We start from the raw sequence: 17,153 nt of genomic DNA, 5'->3' as shown, positions 1-17,153 counted from the left end.
TCCATACATCGTCGCTTCTTGGCATCATAGCAAACTGGTGAGAAGACGTACATTCAAAAAACGATGAAGATACATTCGTTTTGTGTGTGTGTGTGTGTGTGTGCGTGTGTCTGTCTAAAGCCTGTTTGCAGGCAACGGCTCTTGTAGCGACGACAGGTCTGCAGCACTTTGCCGCACGCGTATTGTTTGCACAAGGATACAAAGGGGGGGGGGTGAAAAAAGAGAAAGTTTCGGTCCCATTAATTTGCACCCCATACGGCTCCACGCACGCAAGGCCCTACCGCGACTTCGACACAGAACCGTCTCCTTCCTTCACGTAAACGAAGTCATTCGTGCTGCGCATTGTCTGATAATACTTTTTCGAGTTCCGTTTCCGAGTTCAGCGGCATGCGGTAACCTCGCGCAGTGATGCTTTACAGAGACACAGAGGCACACAGGCACACGCACAGGCACACGCACAAACGCGGAAAGAGAGACCTAAAAACGAACAAAGTGTGTGTATGTGTGTATGTGTGTGTGCGCGCGCGCACGTGCGAGAGTACTGAAAAGGAAGTGCCTCTCTCCTTGCTTACATTTTCGCTTTTCTCATTTCTGACATTGCAGTGCAGAGTCGTGCGATTGGAGTAGGCGAGAGAGAGGAAGAAGAAAAGGGAGATGAGGTCTGATGGGGAGTGAGACGAAAAGATGTGCCCTCACAGACACCACAGAGCAAGAAGGAGGAAGCGGGAGGGAGAGACGCAGCCAAAGATAGGCTCCAAAAACGATACAAGCAAACAGAAGAAAAAACAGAGACGTGCAAACGCCTGTAGTGACGGAAAGCCCTCACGCTGCACGTGCAAAGAAGCCCACAAGTCCAAAACTCTGTGGGAAGAAAACCAGTACCAGGAGCTACGGCGCTGAATGGTTCTTTTTTTCTTGTGTGTGTGTGGGGGGGGGAGGGAGGGGAAGGGGGGTCCTTTCCGCGTGTTGCTGTATCTAGAACTATATATCTTGTGTGTCCTCGGCTCCTGTGTTGCTCCGACTCCACTCTGCTAACTCAGCTGATGAGTTTTTGATGTTTCCCCACCCACTCGCTTCGGCGTGCGGATGCCCACACGACACACAGAAAATATGCAAACGAAAGCAAAGGGAGTACGCCCCCTCCAACAACACACACAAAAAAAAAAGCAAACAGAGACGAAAAGGATGAACGCGCAAGGGTGCGTCCGTAGCGGCGGAGAAATAGAGAAAGCACGAGAGAGGAATAAGCGAAGGAAGGGAAGCGAGCGGGTACGGATGAGGGCTACGGCGAATGCTCTCTTGTGCACAACGCCACATGTGCTTCCATCCTGCACTCAGCGCTCTTCATGTTCCTTTTCTTCTTCGCTTTTATGTAATACGCAGCTGCCGTTATCCCTCATGCTCTCTACATGGTTTATGTGTGGCACACATCGCTTCAGAGGAGGCTCATTTTTGGGGGGGGGCACTTGGGTGTGCATATGCCCTCGCATCGTGGCCTGTCCGGTTTCAGGCCTGCTTTTTATTTCCTTGTTACCGGCAGCAGCGGAGAGTCTCGCGTAGTAAGGTAATGGTAGATCTGAACCACATAAACTTCGTGACCTGAGAGTGTAGTGTCAACCATGGACACAATCAACTTGGCCCGCTTATTTACTGGCATTATGGGCGTTTTTTTTGTCTACGCGGTCCGGGGCGATGAAGCGAGGCTGGCTGCCTTTCAAACACTTTCCCACCCCACCCAGTGTCTTCTTGGCTGCTCGCCGCGGCAAACTGGATGAGGACACAGAAGAAGCGCAAATTGCATTTTACCACCAGCAGCCGACACGAAAGGTCACTACCCAGATGCCCGTGTGCGTATGTGCGGGAGCTGGAGGCCGCTCCCCTGTGTGCACAGACTTTACTCCATCCCCCTTCCGCCGCCTCTCCTCTCGCCATTCCGCGCACCGGCCCTTTCGCCTAAGAACTTGGTTATTGAAAAATCAGTGGAGGTAGAAGAAGAGAGAAAACCGATAAACGAAACACGCGTGATCGCGCTGCAAAAATGTCACGGTGTGCCGACACACTTCGTGTCTTCGCATAATCACCCAGCACTCACCAGAGATCATCCTGCTGGCGTAGGTTGAGCACACAGTAGGACAGTCGCCAAAACACAGCCCACGCAAACCATCTCTGCAAATCACAGAAACGAAAGAAAGGAAAGCATGCCAGAAGAAGAGAGGGCGCACGGACGCGAAAAAGACGAATGAATAGAGCGCCCGTCCTCTGTAATGCCACGCACGCATGAGCGCGAAAGCGGGTGGGAAAGGGAGACGTACCACACGGTACAGGCCAACTACAAGAAAGGAGGAACGACGAAATGAACGCGGCGAAAGGGGGAGGGGGAGGGGGAGTGGGAGTGGGAGTGGGAGTGGAGTTCGGTGAAAAGGGGGAGAGAGACCGCCACACACACACACACACACACACACACACACACACACACACACACACACGCGCACACGCACACACGCACACGCACACAGAGAGAGATCGAGGCAGAGAGGACAAACAGAAAAAGAGGTGAAAGAGGACACCCCGCACACAAAGACATACACCCAAGCAGAAGCGACAACAACAAGAAAAAAAGAGCGAGCATGAACAGAGGTGAGAAAAAAAAGGGCTCATTCGCGGATGAGGGAGATGTGGGGAAGACGCAGCGACTTGAAGAGAAGAGGAACGAGGCGGAGGAGAAGGAGCAGCAGCAGGGACTTGAAGAAACAAAAAAAAGAGCAATAGACCCCTGATAAGAGCCGAGGAAAGAGGGAGCTTCCTACCGTCAATTGGAAGACGCGCGCAGTGCTAAATCCCTACTCGACTGAGCAAGAGCGCCTCTCTTTCGAGGACCACCTACTCTCTCCTCTTCGCCTCTTTCACCGACCATTCGATACCACCACTGCTGCAAGTGCACGCGCGCACGCACAGATACGCATGCACACACCCATGCATGTACGCGCGCATGGACACCTCCACTAGCAACTAAGGCACAAGGGAGAAAGGGAAACCATATGCAGAAAAAGGGAGAAGGCAGGGACTTTAGATACATCGCCACGAAGCCACAGCCAAACCCGCACGGCGAGTGGCAGAAACAAAAACAGAAAATGGAAAAACAACAGAAGGGAATGGGGGAAGGAGGCGTGGGGAGCCGCGTTTGCCCTCGTCGCGACACAAACACGAGCACACATCATGTAAAAGGAAAAAGTTCACAAGAAAACCGCACAGAGAGCCAACGAAAGGAAGGAAAACGCGAAAAGAACAGGGGAAGGATCACAAGCACGGCAAACGAGCGCCACCAATATTGTAGACACCGTCAAGAACGGCAGCCGTCACAGAGCCGGCGGTGCAAGGAGAAGAGCCGTGCGCTGATGGGCAGAAGTTCGGGGGAGTGGCGAGGGGCGGGCCACCCAGTCCACGCTTGAAGCAACATGAGAATCAAGCTGATGAAGAGAAACAGCCGTACCGATCGAGAGATACGGCGGAAAGAGGACACGACAGCGTCTCAGAAATGACGCAAGCATCGCCACGACGCCGCGTTCCTATGACTTAGGGTGGGCAGACAGTCACATTCCGCATAGCAAAAGGCAAAAGAAGTATTGGAATGAGCGGCGTTGCCATGCACGCAGCTCCGAGTCACACAAATGTGTGCGGCGACGCTGCGCCAGGCAGTGTTTCGGTTTCACACTTGGCGACGAATTCCCCCTCACGAGGCGCCGCCGAATCCCTGCTAATCATAGGCGGACCGTGAGAGCCACGATGCTCCTGCGTAGGTCGGGCATCCACGTCACCATAACTCCTTGACGTGCCTCTCCTCTTCCAGGGACACCGGCAGCATCTGAGAGAAGAGTGAGTGGACACTCATGCGGTCGCAGCACATTCTATCGCCTGGAAGCCAGCTATGATAACACGAAGGGAGGCGCACAAGGTGCCTGGGCGTGTATTTGTTCGATACGGCGACTGCCTGCTCGTACGCGGGCGGACTACGTGCCACAGACGCATTCGGGGAGGGGTCTACGTGGAAGGAGCCCTTGCCAGGAGCGAGGAACGGCGACGAGCACGGCATTACTTGGCTAGTGCGACGGCTCAGACCGATCGTGCTGCCGCCCACAGCTCCACTGCCGTGCTTCACTCGGTTTGCCTTTGGGAAAGAGTTGCTTGACGCGAAAGAGGTGGGTGGGAGCAGATAAATCTGCATGTCCACCACCGTGGCGCAGGAGGCGGGGTACGACGTCGGAGGCGGCACCTGGCCCTTGGCGAGATCCAGTCGCTTTTGCATCGTAGCTGACGCAATGGTGGCACGCCGGCTCGAAATGAAAATGCTCGACGCCAACGAGTGTGAGACGAAGGACATCCCCTGCACAACAAGCTGGCGCTTCTCTAGAAATCGTCTCTCATCGTTTCGGAAGGGGCCAGCGATCGACACTGGTGGCACCAGTACCGGCGAGTTGGGCGACAGGCAGTTCGGGGAGACAGCAAAGAAGCTGCGGCTCAAGTTCTCCACAGGTAGAGGTCCCATCGTAGATGCGACGCCGTCCGCCGATGCGCCGGTGTGCGCTGCCGACAGAAGCAGAGACCCGTCTGGAGCCGTCCCTTTCCGGAAGAGTTGACGCCGAGGTGGTAGAGGGCAGAGAGGAACGCGGGGCGTGACAATACGCCGTCCCTGGTAGCACGACGCCATATCGTTCCCGGGCGGCGCAGCGGCGTTGAGGTGCTCGAGAGACATGCCAGGGTTCGCCACCTTCGACATCGGAGCCATGTCACGGCAAGGAGCCAGGCCGCCGTTGGCGGACTGCTGCGACGTCGGGGGCGCCAGTGAAGCGCCACGTCGGCCCCCGCTGCCCATCACATCTGCCAGCTGACCAAACCTGACGTTCTCCTCAAACCCCATTACAAAGCCGCTGCTGCTCCATGGGTAAACGGAGGCGATGCACGTGACAGCTTTGCTCGCAATGCTGGACAAGTCTCCCTTGCGATCCCGCGTGCGCTGCAGCGTTCGGCGGTACTCCTTCTTGATCTGCAGCAGCGAGTTTTTGAGTCCCGCCAGCCGAGCGGCGTACACCTCTAACGACACGGCACCAGTGCTGAACGCACGCTTCAGGTTTTGTCTGCTGCATCGGAAGGCCTCTTGCATGAGAAGGATAAGGCGGTGCTCACACCAGCCTTCGTGCTTCAAGTACGCCGTCTCCTCCTGCTGCCACCGCTGCACCTGACGTTGGTAAGAAGACCTGTGGAACTCGTCGTTGCACATGAGCTGTGACACGTGATGCTCCTCCTCAGACGATGAGAGCCCGTCATACAGCATGCGCACCGGCCGATCCTCCCCATCAATGACGAGCATCCATGAGTTTAGAGAACCACACTCGCTGGCAGGGATGAGGGGACTGTCTGGTACTGCGCGCCGGTGGCTATGGGAGTTGGACTGCGACGAGCACTCGCTTGTGGAAGTGGACAGCCCGCAGTTGCCCTCGAGCACCGCCTCCCGCGGCGAGTCCGTTGGACTCGCCAGTGACACCTTGGCAGAGCTCATCCCCTCTGTACAGTCAAGCCTATTGCTGATCATTGTGAGGTCGACGAGAGTGTGTCGTTCGAATGTTCCGCACACCACCAAAAGAAACCGTGCGCACGCCCGCCGTGAAGCTCGCAGCTGCTCAGCGCGCTACTTGTTGCCTGACACTCTGCGCTACAGTGCATCCACGGTTCTGCAGGTCCCGACAAACGGTCGGAAATGGAGGGAGGAAAGGGAAGTTCCTTGCTGGTGATCGAGCAGAGAAACTGGTTCACGGAGCAGCAGCGCTGGCGCGTGCTCTAGTCCACTGTGTGTGTATGTGTGTATGTGTGTGGCGGGAGGGGGAGGGGGGAGACTAACAAAGCAATGATGTAAGCCGCTGCCACACCCGAGAATGTGCCAACGCTGCGACGCTCTGCGGAAAAGGGGAACGGACCAATCGGTGAACTGGAAATACAGCCACAAAAACACGCGCACTCCTCATACTAGATGCGCCGGTTAACGCAAAGTACGGTGATGCAACAGAATATGTTGTGCTGATTCTCTCCCAACCACGTGCGTTTACCTACACACGGTATCCTCCACAAGACACGCGCACAGAGGAGGAAAAACAGCGGCGATGCCAAAGCCACCGCGTCTGTGTCTTTCTCCCGGTCTCGACTGATCTTTGGAGGCTACGCGAGATGCATCAAGGCGCTCGGGAAGGCCTCTGTGTGGGCGCAGACGCTGCCGGTGATACTCTTCGAAGAAAAAATGCGATGAATGAAAAATTGAGACTCGATAGATGTGCCAAACACACCCGCACGCATAGTATCACAACGGGCAGCAGCAAGAGAAGAGTCAGAAGAAAACAAAAATAGAAGGAGTAAAGAGATGCGGGAAGCGCAACAACACGTAAGGCACGACAAACAAAAAAGACGCGAGCGCTCCAACAGACACACACACACACACACACACACACACACACAGGGCGCGAGTAGGGAGATGCGAAACAACAAAAGTATAAGTGGTGCGCAGAGATCCGTCGACACAACGAGTATGCGAGCAATACTAAAGGCACACGCGAAACGAGATATTCATAAAAGACGAAGAGAAGCAAAGAAGGCACAGACAAGTCGACAGCAGCCAACCACGCAACACAAAGGCAGCCACTTAAGGCACAACTAGAGGTAAGGGGAAGTGAAGAAGCTCACGAACGAAAACAAAAGCGAATCAAGCGAGAGAATAGTGAGTAGGTGACGTTGTCGTTACTGCGCAACGATACTATCGGGTAGTAAAAGGACTAAAAGGAACGAGACGCGGAAAGATGGTTTAGGACCATCAGAGGACGTGAATGAGAGAAGAGGCGCCAGGTGCCACGCCGGCAAAAGGAGAGTGCCGGGGGAGTGTGAGAGAGACACGAGGAGGAGACCGCAAAAAGAGGGAAGACGAAAAACATAGGATCAAGTGATGAACAAGAGAGCAGCAGGGTATACACCAGGGTGGGTAGAAGATGACCATGACGTAGCAGGTCAGTCGTTGTTTGGACAACACAAAATGTCTGTCATGTAGCGGTGTGTGTGTGTGTGTGTGTGTCTGTGTCACCACAACGGGCACAGACAGGCACGTGGTTCGTTTCTGATGTACGTTGTCTATTCCTCTCACTTGCGTCTCGCCCCGCAATCATTTAAGCAGGAGCAGAGAGTCAAGTTAGAATGCATGGAAAAGCAACCACACACATGCGAGGACGGCAACAGTGATTCGGAGAGCGGTTACGATGCAGTCGCATCATGCGTAGACACTCGTCGCGGCACAGATATGAAGAGAGAAAGCCACTCTCTGTCTTTCTAGGGGCTCAGCATAGGTGGTACTAGTAGTTGAGACACACCGACACACACGGACGCACATAGGAATGCACGCACATTCCGCGCCGAGGTAAGGGACGGAATCGGTACAAAGACACACGCACACAGGAAGAGCGAAGCAACAACGGCTCAAGCAACAACGACAAAACGACAGGCGATGCCAGGGTGGGCGTGAGAGAGAGGGGCATTCTCGTCAACCATGTGGCGGCTGCGATCGGGGTGCGTCCTCGCCAACTGTCACGACCGCAGCTTAGGAAGACGCACGCATACATCTACACGCAACGATAACTCCTCTTTCGGAGCACGTGGTATAATGCAGAAAGCACTGGGGCCTACAGGAGGTGATTCCCCTGCGCGTGGGAGACGAGGCCGCACCACGGCACAAAGAGACAGCTGGAAACGAAGGTGGAAGCACGGAGTGGGCCCATGTACGCCAGAGTGAAGAGCGGCGTATACACGCCCCATGAGACGAGAAGCGGATACGGCATCACATCATGAAGGATGTAGCGCTCCACGCTGGCGATGTCGTGTCGCTGATGCGCCCCGAAGCTGTGGGCATTCATGAAACTCGGGTCGCTCAGCCCTCCACGCGCTGCGGTCATAGCGTTGAAGTAGGACCAGAGGATGAGAGGTGTCACTGCCAGCTGCTGTAGCCCGAGAGCGCATAGGCATGGTGTGAGGTTACGTGTTAATGTGCCGAAGATGCGGGGAAGGAAGCGCTCATACTGACCAATAAAGCCGCCGATGAAAAGTCCGAAGAGCGTGTTCTGTCCAAGACGCTCCTTGTCGAGCATCGCAAACATCTGCGCTCCACTCGGGCGTGGGCTTTGCCGCTTCTCGCCGGAGGCACGCCGCGCCGCCGCCTCCTTGTGGGCGGCGTAGAACTGCGCAAAGAAATCCCCCGCCGTCCAGACGGAGCCGTAAAAGACGGCCCGCCACGCGTAGAAGAACATTTGAGGCGGTATACTCATGCAGTGCGTTGAGGGCGGATATGGTCAGTGTGGAGAAGGAGGGGAAAGCAGCAAATGATGAAGTCACAGCAGAACAGAGAGAGGACAAAAACAAGCCGCCCTTCGACACCTCGCCGCTTGCGGCCTCGTCACATCCGGACATGTAAGGCACAATGTTTTCTCATCGTCCCCCCCCTCTCTCAGGCGTGCCAGATATCAACAAGGTCAGCAAAAGAAGAGAGGGGAAGCGAAAAAAGGGAAGCGGCATCCGAAGCGACGGCAGCACCAATGCCAAGGGAGACACGCCCAGGCAGTCCTGTTTTTCTTGGTGATATCGTGTGCTAGGGCCCTCCACCATCCGACCAAGGAGGTCTCTTTTTGTTTCGACCTTACAAAAAAAAAGGGAGGAGGATGGAGGAACCAAACGCGGGAAGGGAGACCCACAGAAACACGCCGGCGTGCCACGCTGCGGCGCGACGATAGACAGCAGATTACAAGGCACGAAACCACCTCCGGTACGCATCACAGGCACGACACGATTCACTTTTTCAACTTTCTTCACGCCGTCGTAAGCCATCCTCACACTATGCCAGCAGCGAAAATGAGCGACACAACACTGATTCCCGCATCTCTACGGTGCGCAACGGCTTCAAGCACCCACATGCAGGCACACCCAGACACACGCTCACCCGTCCCTGTATGCAGACAGTGGGACGGCTTGCGATACATCCCCTCACGAGTGAATGCGTTGATGGTTCAGCTTCCGCATTATGAAAACACGCCGCGCATTGCCTCCACCTCGTGCGTGGATGCTCGTCTGGATCTACAGTGCTGTGTCATGTCGTTCCCTCTGACTCTCTTCCGCCTCCGTCCTTCTAGCTAACAAGCCAATGAGCGGACACGAAGTTGGCTAATCAGGGCACACTTCAGGAGGAAAGGGGTCGGGGAAGGACTGAAAAGAAAAGGGAAAGGGAAGCAAACGATTCCGCCTTTATCGGGCGCGCACTCCATCGTGGTGGCCGTGCAGAAGCTCAGGGAGGCGGACAACAACCCATACACGCCGTTCCAGAAGGGAGAGAGGGGAAGCCATCGACGCCGCTGATGCACACAAACACTCTACTTCGTGCGTGCACCTGTGAAAAAGGAGAGAGGGAGGGGTGGAGAGAAGTACATACAGGCACCTCAGAAGGGAAACAGAAAAGCCTACAGAGGTAAGGCACATTTCCCGCAAAAGAGACAAGCAAACACACTCAAAAAACAAAAAAAAAACGAAATCCCCCGAGGGCGGCATGCGCCACCCATTCCCTCTCCCCACCTCACTCGCGACTAACGCAACGACTGCGCAACATCTCCTCGTAGGCGCCCAATTCGCGGAGAAAGCCGTCATTTGGCCGTGCCGCCGGCCTCGCAAGGCGTACCAAGGCAAGAGCATCATCGCGTGTGATCCCCTTGAGATACATTAAATAAGCCACCGCAATCGTCACGGACCTGGAAAGACCGGCAAAACAGTGGATGAGGACGCCTTTTTTGTGCGATCTTGCCTCATCAATGAACCTGAAGGCGTCATCGAAGACGGGCACCATGCTCTGCTCCGGAAAGTCGTTCACAGGAAGGACAAGCTGCTGCATCCACGGCTCGATTACAGCCTCCAAGTCACGCCCCACAGTGAGGACATAGCAGATGTCTAGATCATGGTACACTGTCACCGTTTGCGCAGTGCGCAGGGACCCTAGGAAGAGATAATCCAGCACCTTGTCAGGATAGATCTTGTTCAGCTCCACTTGCAGCCATGGCAGAGTCTCAGCCCAGCACTGTGTCTCGATCTGCCTCACAAAACGAGGGCGATTATCAACTCTGAGCACGACACGCTTGGTAGAAAGACGGTGTATCGTCTGAAGACGGTCATACGACACGGGCTCATCGAGCATTGCCTCGTTCATGGCCAAGAACAACTCCTCCAGCGAGGGGCACCACTCCAGCAAAGACAACGGCAGGAGCTGCAGCTGATTCGACTCCATCCCAATACGCCGCACCGAGGGCAGAAACGGATCGCCCGCCGCGTTGCGCTCTGCTCCCATCACATTCTCAAATGGCAGCGACGTCAGCGAGTTGTTGTTCACTGAAAGCACCTGAAGATGTTGGAGGTAAAAGAGAGAGAGCGGAAGGGACGTGAGCAGATTGGTATTCAGGACCAACTCAACCAGCGCACTGAAGGATCCGTTTAAGAACAGCCCATCCGGCAACGAAACTAGTTTGTTCTCCGACAGAGAAATCTTACGCAAAATTTTGAGTGGAACATCAGATGGCACTGCTGAAAGCCTCAGTGCCGACAGGTTACATTCCAGTGACAGCCTGCTTTGCTCGATTTCAGCACGCAGCTCCCCCTCTGTGTCCGAAAGCGACAGGGCGCTGAGCTTGCGCTGCGCCTTGCCGAGTGTCCCAGTCGCAAAGGAGATGGACTGCCTACAGACGAGGCAGGGCGCACTGGACGAAGAAGAGAAATCGGAAGAGCATGAGTCCTCTGACTCGTCCTCTTCCGATTTCCACTCGCCAAAGTCGCAGAAGCTGGAGGCGGGGGGACAGTTGCTCATCGTTTTTTATCGTCCACTTGATGTAAATAGATCCTGCTCTTGTCCGTGTGAGATTCGAGAACGAGAGGAGAGGGGAGGAGAGGGGAGGGGAGGAGGGCATTTCGCTGAGTGCATGGGCGCCATCCCATTTTCCCGCTTTTTACGGGCAATGTCACCAACCACGTTGGTGACATTGCCTGGTAGGGGGAAAACTGCCTTCCGCATTCGTCCCCTACAGAGTTGTTCATTCTCCTTTCGATGACTTCTATGCAAGCCCAGAGCCCTCCCTTCCCTATCCGTTGTGTCTCTCACCCGGGGGCGGGCGTGATGGATGGGTAGGGACTGGCCACGGGGTAGGACTGACATGAATTCACAGACGAGGTAGTAAAAACCAGTTGACATCCTCATCAACATAAGAGGTTGTGAAGTGATTCACGAAGCCCCGCAGGCATCTATATATAGACATAGATGCGTGAAGCTTCGCGACTGACGTGTAGGTAGGTGAAGCTGGAAAGAAGAGAAGGAAGTAGACATATGGGTGACCTCGAAATCGGACACTAACGAGTCCGCACACCAGACACGATTTCCAACGAAGCCATTGTTTTCCTTGATTTCTACTTGTTCTTCGTTTCAGTGCAGTGCAGTGGATGGGGGAGGGAGGGAAAGCGGGGTTGGAGATGATCTCACCAGCTGCGGGAGAGAAGGAGAAGAGAGAGTACAAGAAGAAGCGGGACTCGTCATCACTCACCGTTCTTTGCAGCACCTATGCCATAATATCGGTACGGCGAGCGACTGCCCCGCTTGTGCACACGTCTGTACGGTGAAGTGGTACAGATTGGACACAGCTGAGGGGATGTGCTCGAGTCCCCGATGAGCACCCTTCTGGCAGAGCGGTAGGGCAAGAGCAGATGAATAGCCGCCGGGGCCTCTCACCTGTGCTGCAGCGGAAATGTGCACCGATGAGGGGATGTCAGAAAAGCCGAACAGAGTTCGACAGCAAAGAAGCAGCGGTAACGGCAGAACATAAAAAAAAAACACCGAGCACATTTCGAGCGCGGCAACATTAGCGACAACACAGAAGAGTGCTCGGGGAGAACAGGGGAGAGATGGGCGGGAGAGAGAAAGAGCGCTGGCGTACATACACATATACGCAGTGAAAAAGAAGAGGACACGAAGCAGCCTGAAAATGCGGAAGACGGCAAGAGACCGAAGGCGGGAGCGGCGTGCGGACGAGAGGCGACAACAAAAAAGACGCTGAGATGTCTACTAGAGACCCTTCCTTTGTAAACGCGCAAGTGAAGGTCGAGAAGAAGAATGGGAGGTGAAAAGCAGAACAGAGCAGTAGGGAGGGATGACGATGGAAGACGGAACTCTCCTCCCCAGATTCCCGACAAGACGCGTGCGCATTCTCTTGCTAGTAAGCGACACCGACCGCCGCAGTTTTCTAGCAGACACTGAACCGCATCGTGGAGATGCAGAGACGCACGCGCACATATGCAAGCCTCCTCGCAGGCGGAAACGGATCCGCGGAGCAGACTCGAAACTGTCGTCGAGGACGAACGGACGCGCGCTCAACGCCTTCGCAGAAGCAACGCCGAACGAGGAGGAAAGAGAGAAAGAAAGAAAAGAGCAAGGAAATGGAATGACGCTGGTGCGCCCACAAAGCGCGGGTGCGCGGCGCGGGTAAGGAGCAAAAGCAACGTGTGCACTCGTGCAGCTGTGCCAAGGCGCGAAATTGGACTCGTGAGAATCTCATCAGGGAGCGTCGCTGCGAAAGAAAAAAACGAAAGGAGACAGGAAGAGCGGGAGAGAGTGAGAGCCGAAAAGAAGAGTGGATCGAGTCAAGGGCCGCAGAGTCGACTCGAGAAAGCAGTCAAGTACTGCCCAAGCACGGGCGGATAACTAACGCTCGCGTTTTCGCGCTCGGCAACAGGGTCCAGCGCCAAATGGACGACGAGGAAAAAAGTCGGTGCCGCAGAAAGCCTTGACAGCGGGCTTAGGTATCCCGCTACCTGCGAGCGGTGCGTAACAAAACGCCGTGATAACGACTCTTTCGTTGCTCTTGTTTCGCCGGCGCCTCGACGCCCGTGGCTCACTCTTGCAGCTGTTGTGCCTGTGCCCACTTATTGTCTTACACTCGTAAACCGCCGCCGCAAAGGCGAAAGCCGCCCCAAAGAAAACAAAACTGTGAGCACGAGACGATCATGAAAGGTGCCCCTTGTGTCGCTGTGGTGCCCCGGAGACTGACGCGCACACAGATGTCTTTTTTTGTTGCTTAACAGGGCGCGTGAACTCACCGCTGCGCGGCATTTCGGCGCCGGATCGCCTCTTCCCGCTGCGCCTTATCCGCTGCAAAGTTACACCGTAGCTCCCTTCCCTCCACCCTGTATCCGTTCAGCACCGCTGCAGCGCAGCCGGCGAGTGGGATGGATGCCATGGTCACGTACATGTGCTTGACCTTGCTATGGTGTTTCACGGGTAGCATATCCACCTCCTCCACCACCTCTGTGCTCTGGCCAACCTGATTCGCATATTCAGCGGCGCCAGGATCAAGGTCTATCACGGTGCTAATGAAGTCCTTCACCTGCTTCACTGAGAACGCGGAGGGAATGCCGCCGAGGAAGAGCGTGCGCGCCTTCTTCTCCTTCCGATCACGCCAAAACGTGCCGTGCTTGAACTTGGGGTCGTGCCGCAGCTTCGGCTCTGGCGCGGCGACCGCGTCTCCATCAACAACATCACTTGCCGTGCCGCGACGCTGAGCAGCCGACTCTTCGATCATTTCCTTTGCGACCGCAGCATTCGAGTTCAGTCGCGACATCTGAAGCTCCAGCCGCCGGCTCGTCTCCCAGCGCCGGCGTTCCTTGCGCGTCAGACCCCCCGGCATCGGCTCCGGCGGAGGCGCCTCCGCCCGCCGCCGCTTCAGCGGATGCACTAAGCTCGCAGGAGCGGCAAACGCAGAGCTCGGCGATGAAGACGGGTCTGTTATCGACACCTCCGGTGCGCGCTTGCGTGAAACTTGCGGTTCCGTTTGCGTCGTGGGCAGCGGCAACCGCACCCATGACGGGGAGGGATGACGGGTGGGCTCGTTGTCTCCTAGGATGGGCGATGCGAGGCACTGGGATGGTGGGCCGAAGGCATCCTGCGCTTTTCTGCGCTTCGCATCGCGTCGGTGCTTTTTGCGCACCACAGCCCTGCTCGGCATCCTTGTCCCTCGGCCCACGACTGACAACCGACGGTACGCATGAGGAAAACGAGTATGTGCGATATGCAAAGAGAAGAGAGAACACGCGAAAGCAGCAGTGGCGAGCACGTGGAATGACGATCATCTGGGCAGCACGGAAGACGGCATTGCGGGGAACAAGACATGAACCACCTCGATGAAACTCTGACGCACGTAGCCACACGCGGTGCTGGTCCTGCATCACGCTTGCGTGTAGAGGCTATCGCGCGTCGGTGACACGAGCTTCGTTTGTGGCATAGGTTGTGAACTCTGAGAGGTATCGCTCCACTCGCTTTCAAACAGAGCAACAAACAGAAAACGAGGAAGGCGGCGCACACGTGGAGACACGCTGGTGGGAGCGAGGGCGATGACAATCTGAAGAAACGCCAGCGCGATGAGCGACGGAGCACATACATTCTACGCGAGCCAGGAGAGTTGCCAAAGTGCAAGCTTGCGGCTCGAACGGAGGTGCTTCTTGAGTAACGCTTTGAGTTGGCAACGGCGCTAACGTGGAGGGGTGCCGCGCACCGAAGAGAAAACCAGAAACAGAGGGGACAAAAACAAACAAGTGCAGAAAAGGGTGAGTAAGCGAGGGGAAAAAGCAGCGGTGCCCAGCTAGGCAGCGGAGCAGCCAAGAACGCAAACACAAAGAGATGCAAGTACAGGCAAACGACAATAACAACGCAAGAAAAAAATAAGCAAACAAAGAACAGAGCAACTCGACGGACATAGCAGTTCAATCCATCGGCGGCCTTTACAGCTTGCCTGACACAGAGGGTCGCGATTACGCGTGACGGAAGCCGATTGCAGAGAAGGATGTGTGGATTACCAGCAGTCGCAACTCTGCTGATCCCCCTCGGCGTCACGAGGGTAGCGGTAGCAGCACTGTTGTCGATGAGCACTAGAGTGTCAACAACACGGCAGAATGCAGTGAAACCCACCTGCAAAACGCACGCTTCACGCCGTCCTCGGCAGCGCATCCTAGAAGAGAGCACAACACTCGTCACCGTAGACGCACCTCACTTCACGCAGTACGCTCGCGTAGCCGCTTCAGTGGGCACAGCGTCGGTGCGCGTGGTGCCTGTGAGTGGCTCTGTCACCTGGTGTTGCAACCCCTCCCTATCGTATTCCACGCCTTCCAAGTCTGGCACAACACCCTCAAAGTCATTCTGTAGCCGACTGAGGTCCTCCATGATCTGCGGCCGCTTGGCGCTCGTGGCACTAAGCACTCCTCCCGTGCGCCGGTCCTCCACAAGCAAGGCCACACTCGCCAGAAAGGCAATCAAAGCCGAAACCAAAAAGAGCGCCTCGGTCCACATGTAAGCCTCCAACGGTGGCAGATCCTGCGTCAGCTCTGCCGTATTGTTGTTGCTTTCCCGAAAGTAATCCAGAATTGCCCCCACAAGCATCGGAAACAATGCCAAGCCGATGTTCTGGATCGAGGTCATCGCGCCGTACGCCACCCCCACAACTGCGCTTGGCACGGCCCACGGCACCGAGGGCCACAGCCCCGACACCAGAAAGGTGTAGAAGCACCCCATAAGCAGCATGAGAACAGCGCCAGGGATCATTGTCGCCATGAAGAGCACGTGGATGGCAGCAAAGCACGAGCAAGCGAGGATAAGCCACCATGTGTTGCGGCCCACCGAGTCCACTGCCAAGCCGATGACCGGGCTCGCCACCGCAGAGGTGATCTGATACAAGGAAAGGCAGCGGGCTGCTGCGTCGCCGGTGTAGCCGTACTTGACCTGGAAGAAGTTCTTGCCCACACCCACGAAAGGAAATACGGCGGTGTAGCAAAACACACAAACGACGCAGAGCAGCCAGTACGCCAACGGCATCTGCAAGACGTCTGCACACATCGCCTCGTCCTCCTCCGTCGAGTCGCTCTCGTCTTCTTCGGTAACGGATAGGTAGCCGCGACGCTCGGCATGGCGGTCGGCCATCACGAGCACAACGCACGCAAGCATGGAGATGAGGCAGGCGACGATGCCAGAAACGGCAGCCGCGTCGACACTCCACTTGTTCGCGATCGCTGGTGCGAACAGAAAGTTGAATGATGAGCCGATGCGCGAGAAGCTGATGGTAATCCCGAAAGCAAGCGCCATGCCGCGATGGCCCTTGAACCATCGCGCCACAAAAGCGGACTGAGAGACGCCGAGCGACTCCCCGCCCAGGCCAAACACAATGCGGCCGACAAACATAATCCAATACGTTGTCGCATGTACGCCGATGCAAAAGAGAACGGACCCAGCCAGAATGAGTATGGAGAAGAGGATCATCGCCCTGCGTAGTCCGAGATACTTGTCGATGAGGAGGCCGCCCAGAACAGAGAGGACCGTGTTCGGCCACGCGTACACACTGTAAAGGTACTGGTTCATGCTCTCCGTGTAGATTTTCCGATGTGCTTTGAAGTGGTTCTCGAGAGTGTTGCCTCTGCCGCTGCCGATGGAGCCAGGGAAGTCGTAGATGTAGTAGCTCCCAAAAGTGAGGAGGCACGCGACCATTAGCACGTACCAGCGAAGCTCACATGCCTCTTCTTGAAGAACGGACCACGCAGACGACGCTTGCTCGGCAACGATAACATCATGGCTTTCTGAAGTCATCGTTTGCACAGAGAAGCAGAATGGACTGAGAAAGGGAGAGAAAGGCACGGTGCACCGAACGTCCTCGACTACCCTGGAGAAACCGGTGCGAAAAAAACAAACAGAGACTGCAGCAGACACCACCCTTGTGCGCGCGTTGGCCGCGCAACGAGGAATAAGTGTGCGTCTGTGTTGGTGCACGTGCGCATACAAAACTCTCGGCGCTGCGACCCCTGAGTGGTGCAGTATATTAGGCGTCGCTCAAGACTGCGGAAGAGAGAAGAGCGAGGCGCCACACGAGATCCGGAGAGACCGAGGAAGCGCTGGGATGGATACTCGAACGAAGACAAGGGCAACGGCGGGCGAAGAAAAGAAGCGGGAGAGAGTCGTTTGTCGCTGGCTTTTCATAAGTGACGGGGTAAAGGAAGCAGCGCAGGCACCTTTGCTACTC

General features: G+C 55.8%; 5 protein-coding genes across 5 annotated transcripts; all 5 read right to left on the bottom strand.

Annotated features, from left to right (window-relative positions):
- Nucleotides 1–3,811: 3,811 nt before the first annotated feature.
- LMJF_28_0190 (hypothetical protein) lies at nucleotides 3,812–5,365 on the bottom strand (the record flags this gene model as incomplete). The annotated part of the gene is made up of 1 exon (XM_001684245.1): nucleotides 3,812–5,365. The coding sequence occupies one exon, from the start codon at nucleotides 5,363–5,365 to the stop codon at nucleotides 3,812–3,814; it is 1,554 nt and encodes a 517-aa protein (XP_001684297.1).
- Nucleotides 5,366–7,709: 2,344 nt separating this feature from the next.
- Nucleotides 7,710–8,348, bottom strand: LMJF_28_0180 (conserved hypothetical protein; the record flags this gene model as incomplete). The annotated part of the gene is made up of 1 exon (XM_001684244.1): nucleotides 7,710–8,348. One exon carries the CDS (start codon nucleotides 8,346–8,348, stop codon nucleotides 7,710–7,712), a length of 639 nt encoding a protein of 212 aa, XP_001684296.1.
- A 1,295-nt stretch (nucleotides 8,349–9,643) lies between these two features.
- LMJF_28_0170 (putative phopshatase) lies at nucleotides 9,644–10,918 on the bottom strand (the record flags this gene model as incomplete). The annotated part of the gene is made up of 1 exon (XM_001684243.1): nucleotides 9,644–10,918. One exon carries the CDS (start codon nucleotides 10,916–10,918, stop codon nucleotides 9,644–9,646), a length of 1,275 nt encoding a protein of 424 aa, XP_001684295.1.
- A 2,272-nt stretch (nucleotides 10,919–13,190) lies between these two features.
- On the bottom strand, nucleotides 13,191–13,781 carry LMJF_28_0160 (putative RNA binding protein; the record flags this gene model as incomplete). The annotated part of the gene is made up of 1 exon (XM_001684242.1): nucleotides 13,191–13,781. One exon carries the CDS (start codon nucleotides 13,779–13,781, stop codon nucleotides 13,191–13,193), a length of 591 nt encoding a protein of 196 aa, XP_001684294.1.
- Nucleotides 13,782–15,136: 1,355 nt separating this feature from the next.
- Nucleotides 15,137–16,723, bottom strand: LMJF_28_0150 (conserved hypothetical protein; the record flags this gene model as incomplete). Its single annotated transcript, XM_001684241.1, has 1 exon — nucleotides 15,137–16,723. One exon carries the CDS (start codon nucleotides 16,721–16,723, stop codon nucleotides 15,137–15,139), a length of 1,587 nt encoding a protein of 528 aa, XP_001684293.1.
- Between the last annotated feature and the right edge of the window lie 430 nt (nucleotides 16,724–17,153).

Source organism: Leishmania major, chromosome 28 (assembly GCF_000002725.2).
Source record: "Leishmania major strain Friedlin complete genome, chromosome 28".
NCBI classification, from domain to species: Eukaryota; Euglenozoa; class Kinetoplastea; order Trypanosomatida; family Trypanosomatidae; genus Leishmania; species Leishmania major.
The sequence above is the reverse complement of the archived record's forward strand: the minus strand, read 5'-3'. Positions and strand labels throughout refer to the sequence as shown.